Source organism: Heptranchias perlo, chromosome 26 (assembly GCF_035084215.1).
Source record: "Heptranchias perlo isolate sHepPer1 chromosome 26, sHepPer1.hap1, whole genome shotgun sequence".
Taxonomy (NCBI): Eukaryota; Metazoa; Chordata; class Chondrichthyes; order Hexanchiformes; family Hexanchidae; genus Heptranchias; species Heptranchias perlo.
The window spans coordinates 23,196,511-23,214,795 of record NC_090350.1 but is presented as its reverse complement, the minus strand read 5'-3'; the positions used below and the strand labels follow the sequence as shown (position 1 = coordinate 23,214,795).

Sequence of the window (18,285 nt, the reverse complement as noted above, 5' to 3'; positions counted from 1 at the left end):
GGGAGGAGGAAATAATCAGTTGTGAGGCATTTCTTATGGGAGAATAATAATCTGAGATTGAAGTTGCCTTCCAGCATCTGTGTTGAGTCTTCTGTGTCTTTATTCAGTGGACAAAGCACATCAGATCTGCAGTTTGTGTGCAACAGCATTCCTGTCATGCCACAAAACCATTCATACGCTGTAAGAACAGAATTGCCAGTAGTTTTTTTTTAAAAAGCGCAAACACTGTAACATAAATATTCAAACTGGAGAGGAGATTTATTTGTGTTAATGGCTTTCCTGTTAGCAGGTAGCCTCCTGATATCATTACTGAATAACAAAAGGCTGTGTATATTGTCTGAAAAGCTGTTAATGACTTATCAGGTAAGTGGAACATTCTCCCACACCACCCCCTCCTCTCATGCAAACAAACACACTCACTGTTGTCCTTTTATATTAAGAAACACTTATAGTGGAATTCATTTGCTCCTGAATTTGCCCCATTTATACTGGGGGCAGATTTGTGCCATGAACTGTATTTACAATGTATGGTGCGTAATTATTGATTGTACCGGGACCGTTGATTTGTACTGTATGTACCTTTGCAAAATGTATGACCTGTATCGTATTGTTTTGAAGTGTGACTTAAATTGCATTGTATGTTCCTTTACAAATTTTATGAATACAGTTTATTTTGAAATATATAAAAAAATTTGACAACAATGGGAAAACTGCAGTCAGTTTAACCTTGGGTTTACTAATTGAACAATCTGCCCAGAACATTCCCTGATGTTGCCAGAAGGTATACAAAAGTGCATTGTTGCTCAGACCCAAGATTGTGAACTCGAACTAAGTGTCACCCACGGGACCTGTTCAGCTTTGTTGCAAACTGTGTATTTTTGTTTAGAGGCACTGGGGGAAGTCTTTATTCAAGCAGAGTTTTCCTGTCTCCAGAGGCAAGAGATCATTTACGCTGCAGGGTTGTCGTCTTGTACCTAGTCCAAATGCCCATTTTTCATGTGTGAGCCCAGACAGTGAGTGTCAGAGGGTGCTTTTTCACCAGTGGATGCATCACTGGCGAGCCAGTTCCTGTCCTCGACGGACAACCACACTTGCACTTCCGGTAGAGGCCACTGGATGACACTCAGGAGCCCTGACCGATTTCTTCCCCTCCTGCACCCAACTCAAATCAACCAGCTCAGCCCAAACAAGGGACGCAATCTTAGTTCTTGATGGTCAACTACTCACTTCTTTAACCAGCTGAGCCATCGTGGGATCTCTAGTATTCTGGTCCTCGATGATCTTTTTGTCCTGGCCTTCATAGGTTTAAAAGTTGAGGTGACTCACTGCGGACAAATGAAGAGGAAATATCGAGTGTGCAATGTCACCCGGCGGCCGGCCAGTCACCAAACGTGAGTATACACTCACCGTAATAGGGTGCAGTTAAAGTGGTTCACTCGGTACTTACTCATGTACATATCTGTGACAAGCAGTCACGTTAAATAAGCTTTGTACCAGACTTAAGTGCACATATATACTCCAGTGCACACATGTACTTCAGGGTTACAGACCACCAATGGGCTGGAGACCAGTATACAAGTAATTACATACACATGTAATAGAGCACGGTTAGATTGGCCAGTTATAAGATTAAAGTGTGTGCATTCACAACCAGATGTGCAAATAATGACAAAAACAGTCAGATGTACACCTCGAGTGTGTCATGACCCCATGGTCCAATTTGATGATGCTTGATGTCATGTGATTTTCTCGAGAGTATTTACCACCAATATGCCAGAATACACACTGGACTGACTTATAGTGTGGAGTAATAGTGGAATATCACACATAACTACTAAAACGAAGGTTAAATTCAAACGGTAGAAGCAATTGAGGACAGTCTGAGATAAAAAGGAAAAAATCTGAAAATATTGAAAAACAAATAAAAACGGAAAATGCTGGATATACACAGCAGATGGGTCATCATCTGAAAAAAAGGTAGGATAACATTTTGGGTACTGGCAGGTAGATGTGCCTCTGTTCCTGTTCCACAAAGGAAGGATGTCTACTCCAAACGTTAACCTGTCCTTTGTCTTTTCAGATGCTGAAGGACTTGCTGTGTATTTCCACCATTTTCTGTTTTTATTTTAGCAGACAGTGACTTCTGTCATTCACAAACCAAAAGATATGTGAACATATTCTGTAAGAATACAGTTACTGGCTTGCATTTACAGTCTAGCTCAATCATCTCTGTGCGAGGGTGGAAGGTCTGAATTCACCGTAAGTATATACTGACACACGTAGTTTGGGAGTATGATGTGCTCATTTGCTGGGAAGTGGATTTTTTTCCTGTTTTTCACACAGTATAAATTAAATTCTATAAAGATCTGAAGGGCAATGATATAAAGTACGACAAGTGACATTCAGTAAATACCATTTGTCTTTTCGGAATATTCTGCAGCCCGCAGACGTTTAGAAAAGCTGCCTTGAAATTCCTGAAGCACAACTGTCATCACAACAACTTTGTTAAATGTCTTAGGATATTCACTATGTTAAATAAATGCAGAGGTGGGACAGATACTGAGCAATTGTAGAATAATTAGGTGAGGTGACTAAAATCCTGTCAAAGCAGCAGGTTTTGAGGAGACTTTTGGGAGAGGACTAGAAAGATGGAGATTGAGGGAGATGCTTTGAGTGTAAGGCTCAGGTGGAGGAAAGGTAGGCTACAAAAAAGGCCAGCGTCGGAAGAATAGGTGATGCACACTGGCATGTAGGACTCGGAGCTGGTGGGGTGGGGTAAGGCTGTTGAGGGATTTCTCAATGAGGACAAAGATGTTGAGGTCAGTGGGGAACAGGAAGCCAGCAGAGGTTGGCAAGGACAGCAGTAATGCGGAGCGCAACTTGGTACAGGACAAGATGGAGGCAGCAGAATATTGGGAGTGTATGTAGAGTTAGAACACGTTAGGCCAACAAGGAGAGCACTGGAGAAGTCAAGCCTGGAGATAACGTGGATGGAGATTTCAGCACAGTGAGGTTTAGGTAAGAGCAGAGGCCAGCATTGATGGAGAGGTGAAAATAAGTGGTCTTGGTGATTGATGGGACCCAAACTCTTTTCAGGCTCCACAAGGATGCTGAGGTTGGACGCTGTCCGGTTCTGCCTGAGTGAGCAGCCGGCAGGGAGAATGTAATTGAGGGCTAAGGTGTAGAGTTTTTGATGGAAGTCAAGCAGGATGGGCCTCGGCCTTGCTGATAAGTTAGAGGAAGTGTAGACAAAAGCTTCAATGTTTATGAACATCTGTGAAATGTGATTGATGATCACAATATGGTTATGTTTCCTCCCAGGTTCCCCTTGCAGCTGGAAAGCGGGCAGACTGTAGAGTGCACAGTAGCGCAATATTTCAAACAGAAATACAATCTTCAGCTCAAGTACCCGCATCTACCCTGTCTACAGGTGGGACAGGAACAGAAGCACACCTACCTGCCACTCGAGGTGAGATATGACTACAGTACGGCTGAAGGGAGAGTTTCCACGGCAAGAACTGGCCAGCAAGAGCACGAGAAAATTAGAGTAAGGCCAAACACAGAGCCTCCACTGCAGGAGGGGAGACATTAGGAGCTAATTTTTGAAAATGTAATGGTATCACCCGGGTGAAATTTACAAAGAGGTGGAAGCAGGGCTGGAGAGTGAGTTGGGGGAAAGAGTGGGGATTGGTGCCGACCCAGGAGCAGGGTTGGCGACAAAACCCGATTATGTTTTTAATTTAATGGCAGCATTTATTTTAATATCTTAAAAGCGGGTTGCTTAAAATAGGGATTACAGTTGATGGCAGGCAGCAAGGCAGAGCACAGAGCATGCTTGAGTTGTGTGGACAGTAGAGGTTAAGGTACTGAAGGATGGTGAGCAAGGTGCAGTATCACCATTTCCACACCGTTCACCTGACGAAGGAGGAAGCCTCCGAAAGCTTGTGGAATTTAAAATAAATTTGTTGGACTATAACTTGGTGTTGTAAAATTGTTTACAATTATCACCATCTGGTGATCGGTGACTATCAGTTACAGTGTGATGAGCAAATGTTGACCTAGGTTTCTCCCATTCTAAGATGTTTACTCTGGATCTTCCCGTTATAAAATGCTGACATAAAAAGAGTGGCTCAAAAATCTGACAGTCAGTTCATTGTCATGTTGCTGCAGCCTGTGCAAGTCCTGGGGAACTGAGAGGGTAGATAGAGAGAAACTATTTCCTCTGTTTTGGGAGTTTGGGAGTCTAGGAGACATGGGGAACTCGCCTAAAAATTAGAGCCAGGAGTGAAGTTAGAAAATACCTCTACACGCAAAGGGTGGTAGCAGTTTGGAACTCTCTTCCCCAAACGGCAATTGATGCTAGTCCTATGTGAGATGGCAGCTGAAGAGAAATACAAAAGAAACTTCTGAATAACCTCTCTGCCCTATCTCTTGTCCCTGGCAACAAGATTCCTTGCTCCATCCTAATGTTTTGCAATGTACACCCACTTTTCAGCTATCGGAATACTTGTTTCATTGGATTCACTGCAGTGGAGCATCAGAAACACAAAAAAAAGCCACAAAATATACAGTCTTACTTATCAAGAATGTCTTGTACAGAATTGAGATTACTTCTTCCCTTTTGTAGGTGTGTAACATAGTACCCGGGCAGCGCTGCATCAAGAAACTTACGGACAATCAGACGTCAACAATGATTAAAGCAACAGCACGGTCAGCGCCAGACAGGCAGGAGGAGATCAGTCGACTGGTGAGTGGCGGAAAGCCATAACGTACAGTTGCTTCCTGTTGCGCAATTAATTTGCATCTCATGTTTAATTCATGCGTCAGTGTTGCTTGGGCAACTTTTACTTTGAGAATAATCAATAGTTTTCCCTTTTTTGCAGTTTAGCTCTTGAAAACCAGATTGTCTGGGAGATGTTAATTTATTTTGTATAATCATCGAATTTACAGCTGGTGCTACTCTTCAACTGAAGCTAACTGCCATATTCCAATTTCTCTGTATCCTTTTGTATTCTTCCTTTTTCAAACACTTATCCAGTTCTCATTTAAAGTAGTCCCGCCTCAATAGCCACTTGTAGTAAATCATTCCATGTTCCACTAATCCTCTGTGTGAAAATATTTCTTCTAACTCCTCCATCCTTCTTCTAACAACAGTCCTGAGTCTATTACCCTTGTTACTGATTTGCCACCAGTATCTTCACAACACTTTCATAATTTTGAAAACCTATTTGATCCTCTTTAACTTTGTGTCCTAATGAAGAAAGCACCAGTTGTTCTCAATAACTATAACCTCTCATTCCTGGTATAATTCTAGTGAATTCTCACCAGGCCCTTTTCTATGGCTATAATATTACATATAATAATAAGTATTATATGTAATGAGCATATTACAGCCATTGAAAGGCTGCTCCACAAAGCCCTGTACTGCCATCACCCCTGTCCTTGCCAAGTTCTGCTGGCTCTCCATACCCTAGCAAGTTGATCTTAAGATCCTCCTTCATTTTCAAATCCCTGCAGGCCTCACTTTACCATACCTCAACAACCTCCTCCACATACTCATTTTCATATACACCCTTCATTCCTCCAACACCAGTCTACTTCTCATCTCTGACTCTCTCTGCCAAATCATTAGCCCCTGCTCTTTCAGCCATAACACTCCTGTTCCTGAAACTCCCCATTCCCCCAGTCTCCTCTGTCTTGTTACTTCCTTCTTTGTTTTCAAAAGCCTTAGTATTACCTGGGATTTAAAAGATTAAGAGGTGATTTGATCGAAGTTTTCAAGATATTAAGGGGAACTGATGGGGTAGATAGAGAGAAACTATTTCCGCTGGTTGGAGAGTCCAGGACTAGGGGACATAGCCTAAAAATTAGAGCCAGGACTTTCAGGAGTGAAGTCAGGAAACACTTCTACACTCAGGGTAGTAGAAGTTTGGAACTCTCTTCCGCAATCTGAGATTGATGGATTTTTGTTAACCAAAGGTACTAAGGGATATGGGCCTACGGCGGGTATATGGAGGTAGGTCACAGATCAGCCATGACCTCATTGACTGGCGGAACAGGCTTGAGGGGCTAAATGCCCTACTCCTGTTCCTATGTTCCTTCCTCTTTGACCGTGCTTTTCACTCCATCCCCTGACCCCCTCCGACGTCTAATATACACGCTGCCTCTTGGCAACATTATCTGCAAGCATGTTGTCAACTTCCATACACTGACAATACCCAGCGTTACCTCTGTTCAACATGACTATTGTTATGCCATCCAACTGTCTGTTTGACATCATGTTATGGATGAGATGGAACTTTCTCCAGTTAACATTGGCAAGAAAGAAACAGTTCTTTTCAGTCCTCATCACAAACTTGGCCTCTGGTTCCATCCCATTTACACACTGTTTACTCAGGCTGAACCCAGTGGTGCGCTGAACTTTTGCTGCCCTGCTTGACCCTGAGCTGAGCTTCAAACCTGATGTCTGGTCTATAGCCAAGGCCGTTTTCATTTCTGCAATATTGCCCACCTTCACCCCTGCCTCATTCCCACCAACGTTGAGATCTTCATCCACCCCATTGTCACCTCCGGGCTCAACGCCTTTATTGATTTCCTTGCCGCCTTCCCAAAGTACGACCCTACAGAAATTCCAATTTATCCAGAACTCCCCATGCTGCATCCTGTTTTGCTCACTTTTTATTCCTGTCTTTGTCTATCGCTCCGTGATCTTGCCCCACCCTACCTCTGCAACCTTCTCAAGCCTCTAGCTTACACTCTCCACTCTGGCTTGCTTTGGGTCCTTCCACTCCACCATCAGTGTCTGTACCTACAGTCATCATGCCCCAGCATTCTGAAACTCCCTTCACAAAGCCTTGCCACATTTCTTCCCATTTTCAAAAGCTTTCGCGTCTTTCCAATTATAGCTTCAGTCAGCTTCCCTAACCCTTCCCTCAAACTCCCACTCAGTGTCCAGTTTACTTTTTATAAATCATCTTTCGGTAGAGAAAACAAGAAACAAATTGAAAGCACAACTTAAAAAATCTCACATTTTTTGCAAGTTTAGCAGCCATGAGCTTTTATGCTAATTGACATTTTTATCTGCAGATGAAGAATGCCAGCTACAACCTTGATCCTTATATTCAGGAATTCGGGATAAAGGTGAAAGACGATATGACTGAGGTTACAGGTCGAGTTTTGCCAGCACCAATTTTACAATATGGTGGCCGGGTAAGTAACAACTGTGCCCAGCTCTTTATGTAAAGGTAGATAAATGCACGGCTCAGAGTGCAGCACAATAAAATACTGTGATTGAGCTCTAGCACCCAATGGCTCAAGCACTGCATTGTGACATTAATTTTGCTCACATAATCTTTAACGGGAGTGTAGAGTTTGCACGTCAAAGGTTGTTTGTGGTGCATTGCCTGAGTAATGTGCAGAGGCGTTCATTAGTGTTCTGATCCATGAACGGAATCCGTGCTTAATGCTGTGGAAAAGCATTCTCTGCCCCAGTGCAACCCTCACCTTACTTAGAACAGACATTAAAATAAATGGAGGGCCTCTTTTTTTTCCACACAGCCACCAAAGTTTTAAGGTTTTCACACAAGAGGTTAGTAGAGGGGTGTCAGATGCATTCATTTTCCCCATGACTCAGTCATAAATGCACCACCCAGTGTGGAACTGAGCAGTGAAGACCAGGAAGGCCCTGGCATGCTGATTTCATTAGGGCAAAAAGCAAAATATTGTACTGGAAATCTGAAACAAAAACAGAAAACACTGGAAACACTCAGGCAGTGGAGAGAACGGACAAGACACTTCGGGTATGGACCTTTCCTTAGAGCGGGAGGACTTGAGGTCCAGTTCTGAGGAAGGGTTCATGTCCAAAATGCCTCGTCTGTTCTCTCCACAGATGCTGCCTGACCTGCCGAGCGTGTTTTGATTCCAGTTGGGTAGAGATGCTGCTATTTGCTTCAGGGCTAGGAAAGAGAAAAATCAACCAATATTCCTGCTCTTGATCATATCCAGTGACCCTTGCTGTAAAATAAGTGTGTGTGGACATCACTGAGGACAGGATCAGCACCATGTAATGTTCCCCAACCTGTTAACCGTTAAGCACATAAATGAAAAATAGCCACCTGAGTAAGATAGTCAGCACAAGTCTGACCCTCATGAGAGGAAGGGAGAAGATAGAATTGTGAGTTTGGAGATGTTTGTGATGTTCCCATCATCACTTCCACTTCAGAGAATTTGCGGAAGAAAAACACTAATTATTTTCCTAACCTATCTTCGTACAATATTTTTCTGTACCCTCCTGTATGGGAGAAGAGAGGTTATGTTGACAACCCCATCCATCTCTCTATGTACCAAAATGAGAAAATAAAATTTAAATGGACTTTAGGAAAGGCCTGCTGAAGAATGCACCTTTTCTCTTTCTTTTAAATAAATCCATGCGCTAATCCGGCTTCCCATGCCTCAGGATATAAATTTCAAAATTCTGGTTCTTGTTTTCATATCTCAACATTGCCTTTGCTCCCCAGTAACTCAAATGTTCTCCCCCTGCCTGACATCCCTGCTGCACTCTCGCTACCCTAACACTGGACTTCTTGTCCCTCTGCCCCACGATGACTACTCCTTCACTCCTGCCCTCTGGAGATATTTACCCAAATCTCTCTGCCTTCCCACCTCCATCCCTGTTTTCAAAAACCACCTCTTTACCCCTGTATTCAGTTTTCCCATCCTAGCCTATCTATTCCTCTCACCTTTCACAATGCTTTGTGTCCATTGTATCCGTTTCATCCTGATTATAAAATACTCTTAAAACGCCTTCCTGTGTTTGAAAAGTGTTATATAAATGCAAATTGTTGATATTGTTGCTGCTGTACTATGGGCAGGAATCGGCTCCATGTGTCTATTTTGCTGTCCGGAACATTTTAAGGTATCAAACGAAATTGTGATTTGTGGCATAATTCCCTCTACAGGTTGCTAAATGGGACTCCCACTGGGAGTAGATAATCTCAGAAAAACGTACACAGACAATTTCAACTCACAACAAGCCCATTTCCTGCTTATGTTAATGTTAGTGGCTGGTGTTCTCACATTCAAAGGTGAAGGAGACACGATGGAGCCAAGAGCCCAGTAGGGGAGAAATCAGAGGGGGAAAGAAAACCTGTAAATAACCTTGCAAAGGGGGAGGGCAGCAGAGAGCTACACTGGGCAATGTATAGGCACGTGGAGTGTCCGTCTCTGACTGAGATGGCCATTCATTTGAATCCCATGGGTGCTCAACATGGGGTTTCACTGGTTCAGTGTTAAATGGATGACCAGGCCTCACTGTGGTGACTAAGCTTATTTTGGATTTATCGAGGGGGGAGAACTGTCCCAGCTAGTTTACCCTGCTATAAGCACTCCTTACGTCAGCCCAACACCGAGCTGATCACTCCTCCCTCACCTTTCACTGAAGTCGACTAAATAACTGGATTAAAAGATTTTGTCATTAAAAGAAAATACATTGAAGCTTGATGTGACCTTGTTGTGACGTGTCGTTCTCTGGGTCACTGAAACTAATATGCACAGACCTCACAATGCTGATGTTTGGCCTGTGGTTTAGAGCTGTCCATAACACAGCATTGTTTCATAGAGGTGTACTCAGTGCCTGCGCAAGCTCCCCCAGTCTCTGTCTCTTCATTTTATTTATCCTTTTTTTCCTGTTTTCTCCCCTCACTTGATATATTTCTGGGGCCATGCACCAGCCTGTATTGAGAGGCCATTAGAAATGTAGTTCTTGGCTGACTGCCAGGAGGCCAGTATATGTATATGTTATTTCTAATCACTGAGCAATACATACAGAGCCTTTTTTTGAAGAAAGACTATGTACTTTACACCTGGTAATTTAATATGAAGTAGTTTTATTGCTGTAGGTAGTCATCCATTTCTTTTCACCATGGTGAAATATTAAGGCATTTATTAAGCTCAAATGTACATGCACCCGCATGTGTTGGAGTAACATAGTGCAACATGTTGGAGCACTAAACACAGCATCACGGAGTAGTGGGGTGGAGAGGCACTGAGCCACAATCAGAGGAAATTGGATTTGGAGTTTTCACTGGGCTACAGGAGGTGTTTGGCCAGTGAGCAAGTTGCCAGGAGAGAAATTTGAATGTAGAAGAGTGATATCTGAACTGCTCTGTAATGATTAAGCCAAATTTAGCAGTCAATTCAACTAACTGTTGAACAATTGGCTGCATCCACTCTGTATCACACCTGTTAAACCAGTTCATGGACTAGTATGGAAGGGAAAAGAGACTGAAACTTTTTGTAGGTGCCTATAAACATTGCAGTGGCCTCTCCCAGGGTGCTGCTGGCCATCAAAATACAGCAGTGTCCTTACGATTAAAATACAGATTTACAAAAGCTCTTCATATTTCTTTTCTTTGTGTTTCACAGAACCGAGCAATTGCTACTCCAAATCAAGGAGTGTGGGACATGCGTGGCAAACAGTTCTACAATGGGATTGAGATCAAAGTCTGGGCCATCGCCTGCTTTGCACCACAGAAACAATGCCGGGAGGAGGTGCTGAAGTAAGGAGATTTTCATCTTGTGTGTAAAAAAGCAACAAGCTTGCATTTATAAAATGCTTTTAACATCCTCAGAACATCCCAAAGCACTTCATAGTACCTTTAAAATGTAGTCACTGTTGTTATTTGGCAATGTCCCACGAACCAACAATGTGATAAGTAATCCAGTTAATCTGTTTTTCGTGATGTTGGTTGAGGAATGAGTGTTGGCCAGGACACCGAGAGAAGACTCCTGCTCTTCTTCGAATAGTGCTATGGGATCGTTTACATCTCATCCAAAAGACAGCACCTCCAACAGTACAGCGTTAGTAATGCACCAAAGTGTCAGCCTCGATTATGTGCTCAAGTCTCTGGAGTGCATTTTGAACCCATGACCTTCTGACACGGAGGCACGAGTAATATCACTGAGCGAAAGCTTGGGAATAAGAAGCTCATGCTGAATTTCACAGTTTGTTTTGGTAGTTTCCCCCAGTAATTATCTACCTGTCAACCAGTTCAGGGCAGGTAAAGTACATGCTGAAATTTAGCAAAGTAACAATAAGGTGTTGACTCCCAACCGATCCTAATCTTGACTAACATTCAACTTGATTGCAGCATCTTGGCTGGAACTAGTAGAACTGCGTCTCTTGTCTGCGCTGCTCTAAGATCTTATAGGAAGCATGGAGAAGCCACAGACTACAATGTGCCCTATTAGCTGAACTGCAGTAGTTTAACAATGAGCAACTTGGAATGAAGGACATTGGTGGGGTAGTGAGAACAATATTGTGTGGAGAAACAAATGAACTGCAGCCTCGTAGAATATAGTCTTGGTTTCACTGTTCTCACCCCAAATTCCCATCCCACAGGGCTCTGAGTTAGTTGTATTTTCTGCCTGTTACTCCAGCTGCAAAACCTAATCTTATGTGGTACTTCGGAACAACTGGAGTGCTGCTGAGCATTAATGTATACATTTTCTACATGACACTATATAAATGCAAGTTGTTGTAGTTGACACGAGCAAACACTCAGCTCTCTGTTCTTTGAGTCTTTCACGCTTTTGCAATACGTGGCCCGAAAAGCTCATGATCTGCTTTTAAAGGGCTGTGTTGTAAAGTGTGTTTCAAGCTGTTTGGGGGGGTGGGAGTTGAGGCTACTTAAAATTGGTACAGTTTAGACCAGCTACAAATTCAATGTCCATGTTTTTTGCCAGCCCCTAAAATCATCCTCTTTATACAAAGAGCAATTTCATAAGCTAGTATGAAAAATTGATTCCTGGTACCTCCAGCTGTAGCCCCCTATTGGATGCAACTCACATTTCTATTCAGTGGTTTGCTTATCTACCTTGGTTGCTTTGCAGTAACTAGCAGAAGAAATCGCAATAGAAAATACAAAAGAACAAAGCTTATCTACAGTTAGGAGTATTTATTTGTAGTGATGATTATTTAACTTTTTTTTCCTGATTCCCATGCAAATGAAAGGAGGAAAGTATCACTCTTAAGACCATATATATAACTGAGTTTCCTGCTTGCACAACGGATCTCAAAAGAGCACTCAATTCTTTTCAGAAAGCACGATAGATATGACTGTCCATGTTCTTGGCAATCAAATTATTTTCACGTAGCAGGTTTGCTTGAAAATTGAATTGTTACTCAAAACAGCATTGAAAGTTCTGACTTTTAATCATACAGGAGTTTTACCGACCAGCTGCGGAAGATATCTAAGGATGCAGGGATGCCTATCCAGGGCCAGCCATGTTTCTGTAAATATGCCCAGGGAGCTGACAGTGTGGAGCCGATGTTCAGGCATCTGAAGAACACCTATTCAGGACTCCAGCTTGTCATAGTCATTCTACCAGGGAAAACACCTGTCTACGGTAAGAGTTGTAAAAGATTAGTTTGGTTCTGAATCAGTTGTTTGTGAAGCACTCTCGCACCACCTGGTAGCGAACACCAAGGGCTCAATTTTAAACTGAAATGTTGGGGGCGGGGGAGGCTGCGAAAATTGCAAAAATGCAGAGCGGGTTCGGAAGCCAGCTCCAACCCGCCGACTTCCGAGTTTCCCACAGACGCACCTGTGTGTGCGCGGGCGTCCTGAATCCAGAAGTCCCGCGAGCAATTAAAGCCAGGATTAAGAACCAAATGTACCTCATTGAGGTTCTTAAGGGACTTTACTTGTGACATATTACGTAGTTACTACGATTTTTAACTTCCCTGGGCAGCTTTCCCACGGCTTCTGATTCACACCTGGTGAAACGAGGCGTGAAGGGCCAGATCAGGCAAAAATAAATGCAGTAAATTAAATAAAAGACCATTGCACAAAGTTAAAACACAAATCAACCCACCTTTCCACCCTGCTCCAATGTCTGATGTCTCCCTCTCCGATCTCCCCCTCATCCCCCCCCCCCCCACCCCCCAACCCCCCGATATTGCCCTCTCTTTCCCCCCCTCCCCCCGGCCCACCCCTGATCATCCGTTCCACCGCCGGACGACGTCTCGCTCTCTTTCTCTTCCCCCACCCCCGACATTGCAGCTCCTGTTGGCTGCCAGCCTGTCAATCAGGGGCTGCCGGGCGCGAAACCTGGAAAGAACTTTAATCACCATCAATTACATTGCAATCGCGTCTGAAACAATAAGTTTTTTTTAATTCGGGTTTGCCACACACACCTTCCCCCTCCCCCACCGCTGCCAACCTGCCACCATTTCAAAATTGAGCCCCAAGTATTTTTCTCTTCTCTCTCTCTTTCATAAATTGGCACCCAGTAACTGATATCTGTTACCAGCAATTATGTTCCATGGGCCTGATTGTGAAAATTGTTCAGTTAATTCTACACTGTGCTGCAGCCTGATGGCTCAGCAAGTTTACTCAGTGATTGCTAAGCCCTGCAGACCAGAAAAGTCTAAAGTTCAGTCCCTGGTCTTTGCTGAGTTAACTGATCTCAGCAGGGGCAGCAAAAGTGGTGCGACAATTGGATGTGAAGCCCTGGGTTAGGAAGAGGAACATTGGGTAGGGTTTCCATTCCTAATCACCATCCAGTGACACCTGCTGGAAATGCTCGTCTGGACACTTGCTGAGGGCAGGATAGGGCTCAGCTCTGATTCTTACTCGTGGTCAGATAACTTGGCAACGCTCACTGTCAAGGCTCATTAAGGATGAACATTTGGGCAAGTTACCGCAGGATGCCTGTTGCCTGTGGAGCCATTCCCTGGCAAGGAGTTACATATTATGTAGAATGTACAGCACAGAAACAGGCCATTCGGCCTAACTGGTCCATGCCAGTGTTTATGCTCCACAGGAGCCTCTTGCCACCTAACTTCATCTAACCCTATCAACATATCCTTCTGTTCCTTTCTCCCTCAATTTGTTTATCTAGCTTCCCTATTAATGCGTCTATGCTATTCGCCTCAACTACTTCTTTCAGGAGTGGAAGAGATGGAAGAAAGTTGGCAAAAAAAATATTTACCGTTACTTGGTGTTTATTGAAAATTACTGAGTATTATTGGTAGGTAGCTGAATTTGAATACTCGGTACGGATGGGATTTGAGTGTCATATTTGAGAATCCAATACTCTGTTGATCGAATTACTTCAGCATCGGGGAGAAATATTTCCTTATTGAAAATTGAAATCTTATAACAAGTGGCTTGCATGGAGTTTATTAATCCTTTATTTTTAATAAAAGGATGCTCGTTACCATATCTTACTATAAAAGTGAAACCCTTATTTAGAATTATGGTTAACTTCAGTGTTAGCATATCACTGAAGCATCCTGGGTTAATGACAATCTGCTGATGTTAAGTGAGTTCTTTTCAACTCTCAGGCTCGAAAGCTCATCCAGTTTATCCAATGATGTGTCTTTGGCATTCACTGTTTTAAACAAAAATATAAAGTTAATTAAAATCTTAGAACTTTAATTTTCAAAAAATGTACCGTTGGGCAGATTGCACTTTTTACCTTAAAATATTCCATATGAGCACAAACAAATCTTTTAACCACTGCTTTAAGAGACAATGACAGCTTGTTTTTCTCAATTAGCTGAGGTGAAGCGAGTAGGTGATACCCTCCTCGGGATGGCCACACAATGTGTTCAGGTGAAAAATGTCGTGAGGACTTCTCCTCAGACACTGTCAAACCTCTGCCTGAAAATCAATGTGAAATTGGGTGGAATCAACAACATCCTGGTACCTCATCAACGGTAAGAACCATATTTCATATAAATAAATGAGGATTGGACTAGGTGGTAGTCGAGAGCATGTGCCTCCAAAACAGATGGTCAGTTTCAAGCCTCAAGACTGTAGTTATGCTACGAATGCCCCTTTAAATGATTGATTGGAACTTTCCAAATCCCTGCCTCAGATGCAGCAGGGAGCTTTGCAAAAAAGCACGGGTGTTTTGCTTGTGATTTTGCATCCGTTGACATTATGCACAGAAAATTGTAGCCAGTACACTTGCAATTTTCCGATAAACTTCTTTATCGAAGGCCCCACCGATAACGTAGAGTCTTTGAAAGATCCACTCGTTGTTCTTTAGCTCCCTGGGGATTGTGTGGGCCAGTTTCACCAGTAGGAAACAAAGTGGCAGACAAAAAAACATGATTACACCAGCCCTTATTGAATAAAAGTTTTGTTTTTTCCAAACTGCATGTGTCTGATATGAAGACAGTGCAGCTGGTAACGGCTATGTAAATTGGTGGCATGGCAAATTCAAAAGCAGGCTATCTCTTACTGACTTTTGGAAGCTCACAAAAAGGCTGATTTTGTTTAGCCGTTTATAGTGACAATCATTAATTTCTTATGTTCTTGTCTGGCTCTCAAAGAAGAAGGTTTAACTGCCATTGCTTTTTGATTCTCTAATTGGAAATTGAATGGAATCACCTTTGATTTCATGTGATTCTTTTGGGAAGGAGGGGGAGAAAGCAAACCAATCAGGCATTTCCCACACCTTGGTGCCAGTTATAGTTGTAGAGATGTCTAAAATCCACATCATTTCACCCATTCAATTTAACCAAACTGGCAATGAGAGACTTTTTCCAATTAATTAAAGGTTGTATGAGAAGTATTTTTTATATACTGTATTTAATCTTTAGCATAAAAATCAACTTGTCAAACTCTTGTCGATTGTATTTTATGTTCTTAGAGAATTTGATTGCCTAGAACATTTCTGAAATAGAAGCAAAAGCACCAAGGTAATGTCTCCAGCTTGACAGTCCTACCTGGAGGATCCAAGTGGCTTAGTGCTTCATAGCTTTGTCAGAACACACACACAGATGTTTGGAACTAAACACACTGAATTTGTTTTCAATCAGCTCTTCAAATTTAGGAGAATGCCATGCTGATGTGACATGGAGTTTATTATGTTTTGTAAATGCTTGTCTAGCCATTAAACATACATCAAATCAAGAAGGAATAAGATTCAGTTGCAAGCTCCAGAGCCCACACTCAATTAATTTGCTTCTCAGTATAAGTAGCCTGGGTACAAGTTCAGCACAATCTGTAAAATATGTATGAAATCATGAAGGAGGGTTCCTCTGCAGTTGTTACAGAAGAAAAAAGCTCTTTCACTCAACTTGACCTCTGTTACTTTTGTCATGAAACTTAGTACAGTGTAATAGTTTTAATACAAAAAAGTTATCTGGCTGAAATCATTTTCCATCTGATTGTATGTTCTCAGTATCAGTGATATTCTCATTGAGGACTGACAGCAGTTTTGTGAAAAGGGTTTGTTGTGTTGTGAAGATGCATATTAATAGGCACACTTTAAATTAATATTGATTTTCACCTATCAAGTGTATAATTATATAAATCATAAAAAGCTGTGTTTTGTGATGTTTTTTTCCGACAAGTAGAGCGACTTAATTATTAAGAAGCAAGAAAGTCAGAAAAACAATACGAGTGTTGGTATTCCTTAAAAGGTAATACTGAATGAGGAATAATGGTATTTTCTTGTCCTCTCAAGCTCTGATTGTTTCAAGTGGCACCATTTTTTTGTGGACTCGTGTGTGTGTAAAAGAGCAGGTCCTAATTTTGAGAGCATGTTAGTTTTCACCTACAGTTGAGTTACTTTCTGAAACTATTTGTCCAGTTATGATTGTTCCTCCCCTCTCAGTAACTGAAACCCCATCCAGTTAGATTTTATGTATTTATTTTTAAGCTGTACTTTCCTAAATATTTTAGGAGTCACATGTTCCCACAAGAGATAGTTTATTGCCTTAATGTAGCAAACATACTGCAGTATATGATTTGTTTTCATAAGATTAATTGATACAGCCTATGGACAAAAATATTACATGTAATATATTGATGTATAATATAATACATTAATATGTATGTTATCTTCTGTATTAAAAAATTAACAAAAATTGGTGTCCCTTTTGAACAGTAATTACCGGTAGTGATCAATGTGACCTTTAAAATTTTGGTGACACTTTAAGCAATTTCATTGGCTAATATTGATCATGTGACATTTCTATTTCATGTTATTTTGTGGCAATCTCTTAAGCACAGTAATCACTTGACTGGCCTGTTTGAGAATTCTGTGAAAGGCTGGGCAGATGGGGATGGGGATTAAGCAAGATTCCCCTTATACAGTAATGACTTATTGGTCCCCGGTAACCAGGAGTGTTTCTGTGGTCGCTGCTGTTTTGTGGTTTTGAGCATCGCAATTGGTCTGTGCGACTGAAAAACCTCGTCGGTGATTGATGTCTGATAACTGCTACTAATTGTCCCTGGTAATTAATTTCGACTGATGTATTTTGGGCCTCAATAAAGTATGTTGCCAAAGTCATAAATGGAATATAAATTAGGAGGTTTTAGAATACATAAAATATAAATCAACATTTTCTTCCTATTACAAAATGCTGCATGTCATGGCTGACAATGAACTGGAGGATTTTGTGACACTAATTTTTGTATCTCTTTGTCTTCCGCACCTGGGATCTTTCACTTTACTTTGAAAGGAAAGATACCAGCTGGAGAAGACAAATAGGTATTATTTTTAAAAAGATCGGTAAAACATTTTGGCAGTATGATGAACGAGCAGAAAGATTTACTGTAACTAAACTTTAAAGCTGGAGCTTTCTCAGAAGGGTGTGTGGGAGAATTACTCTATTATAACCCAACTAAAGTTTACAGCAGGAGTTTTCTGGGAATGGTGCGTGTAGGAGTGACTGACAAAATCCATTAAAAATGCGTTTGGTGGAAGAAAACATTTAAATTATCAGAAGAGGAGATGGAAATTTTATCAGAGGTGTGGATTAAGGAAACTGGGAGACAGAATAGGGACGAGTGCACACGGGGCTGACGGCAGTACCGAAATAGAGCAGGAGTGGCAGATCTGCCAGGAGTAGGGGGACGAAGAAAAAAAATTATCTTTGGAAATTAAAGGTAGGACAATATATTTCAATGGAATGCGTGTTCCTCATACCAAATTTAATACAGATTTATTATAAAATTAATAGAGATGTAGTACAGTCAGCTGAGAAATGCAATAGCAGGATATATAGATAAATAATACAATATATAATATACTCGTAAATATATTTGTCCATGAACAGTGGCTACCATGGACCAATAATACATGAAGAACCCCAATCTGGCCTTCCTTTACTGGAACCAGTCCAGAGGCACTGTTAGTGGACCATGGAACAGTCAGTTTGGCCACTTGCTTACCAACACTTAGATTTCTATTAAATGACTATTAATGGCCAAAGAAATTCTTCAGTGTGTCACTAACATCTGAAAAGTCACATGATCATTAGGC

The 18,285-nt window shown here is 41.8% G+C and overlaps 1 protein-coding gene across 1 annotated transcript in view; it reads left to right on the top strand.

Annotated features, from left to right (window-relative positions):
* The window catches only part of LOC137342570 (protein argonaute-1), an 83,921-nt gene that overhangs the window by 37,436 nt on the left and 28,200 nt on the right, over positions 1-18,285 (top strand). The window contains exons 7-13 of the mRNA XM_068006537.1: positions 1,304-1,391; positions 3,322-3,469; positions 4,628-4,747; positions 7,087-7,209; positions 10,423-10,556; positions 12,221-12,405; positions 14,563-14,722. Coding sequence (XP_067862638.1) covers positions 1,304-1,391; positions 3,322-3,469; positions 4,628-4,747; positions 7,087-7,209; positions 10,423-10,556; positions 12,221-12,405; positions 14,563-14,722 — 958 coding nt within the window. The remainder of the gene's footprint in view (positions 1-1,303; positions 1,392-3,321; positions 3,470-4,627; positions 4,748-7,086; positions 7,210-10,422; positions 10,557-12,220; positions 12,406-14,562; positions 14,723-18,285) is intronic.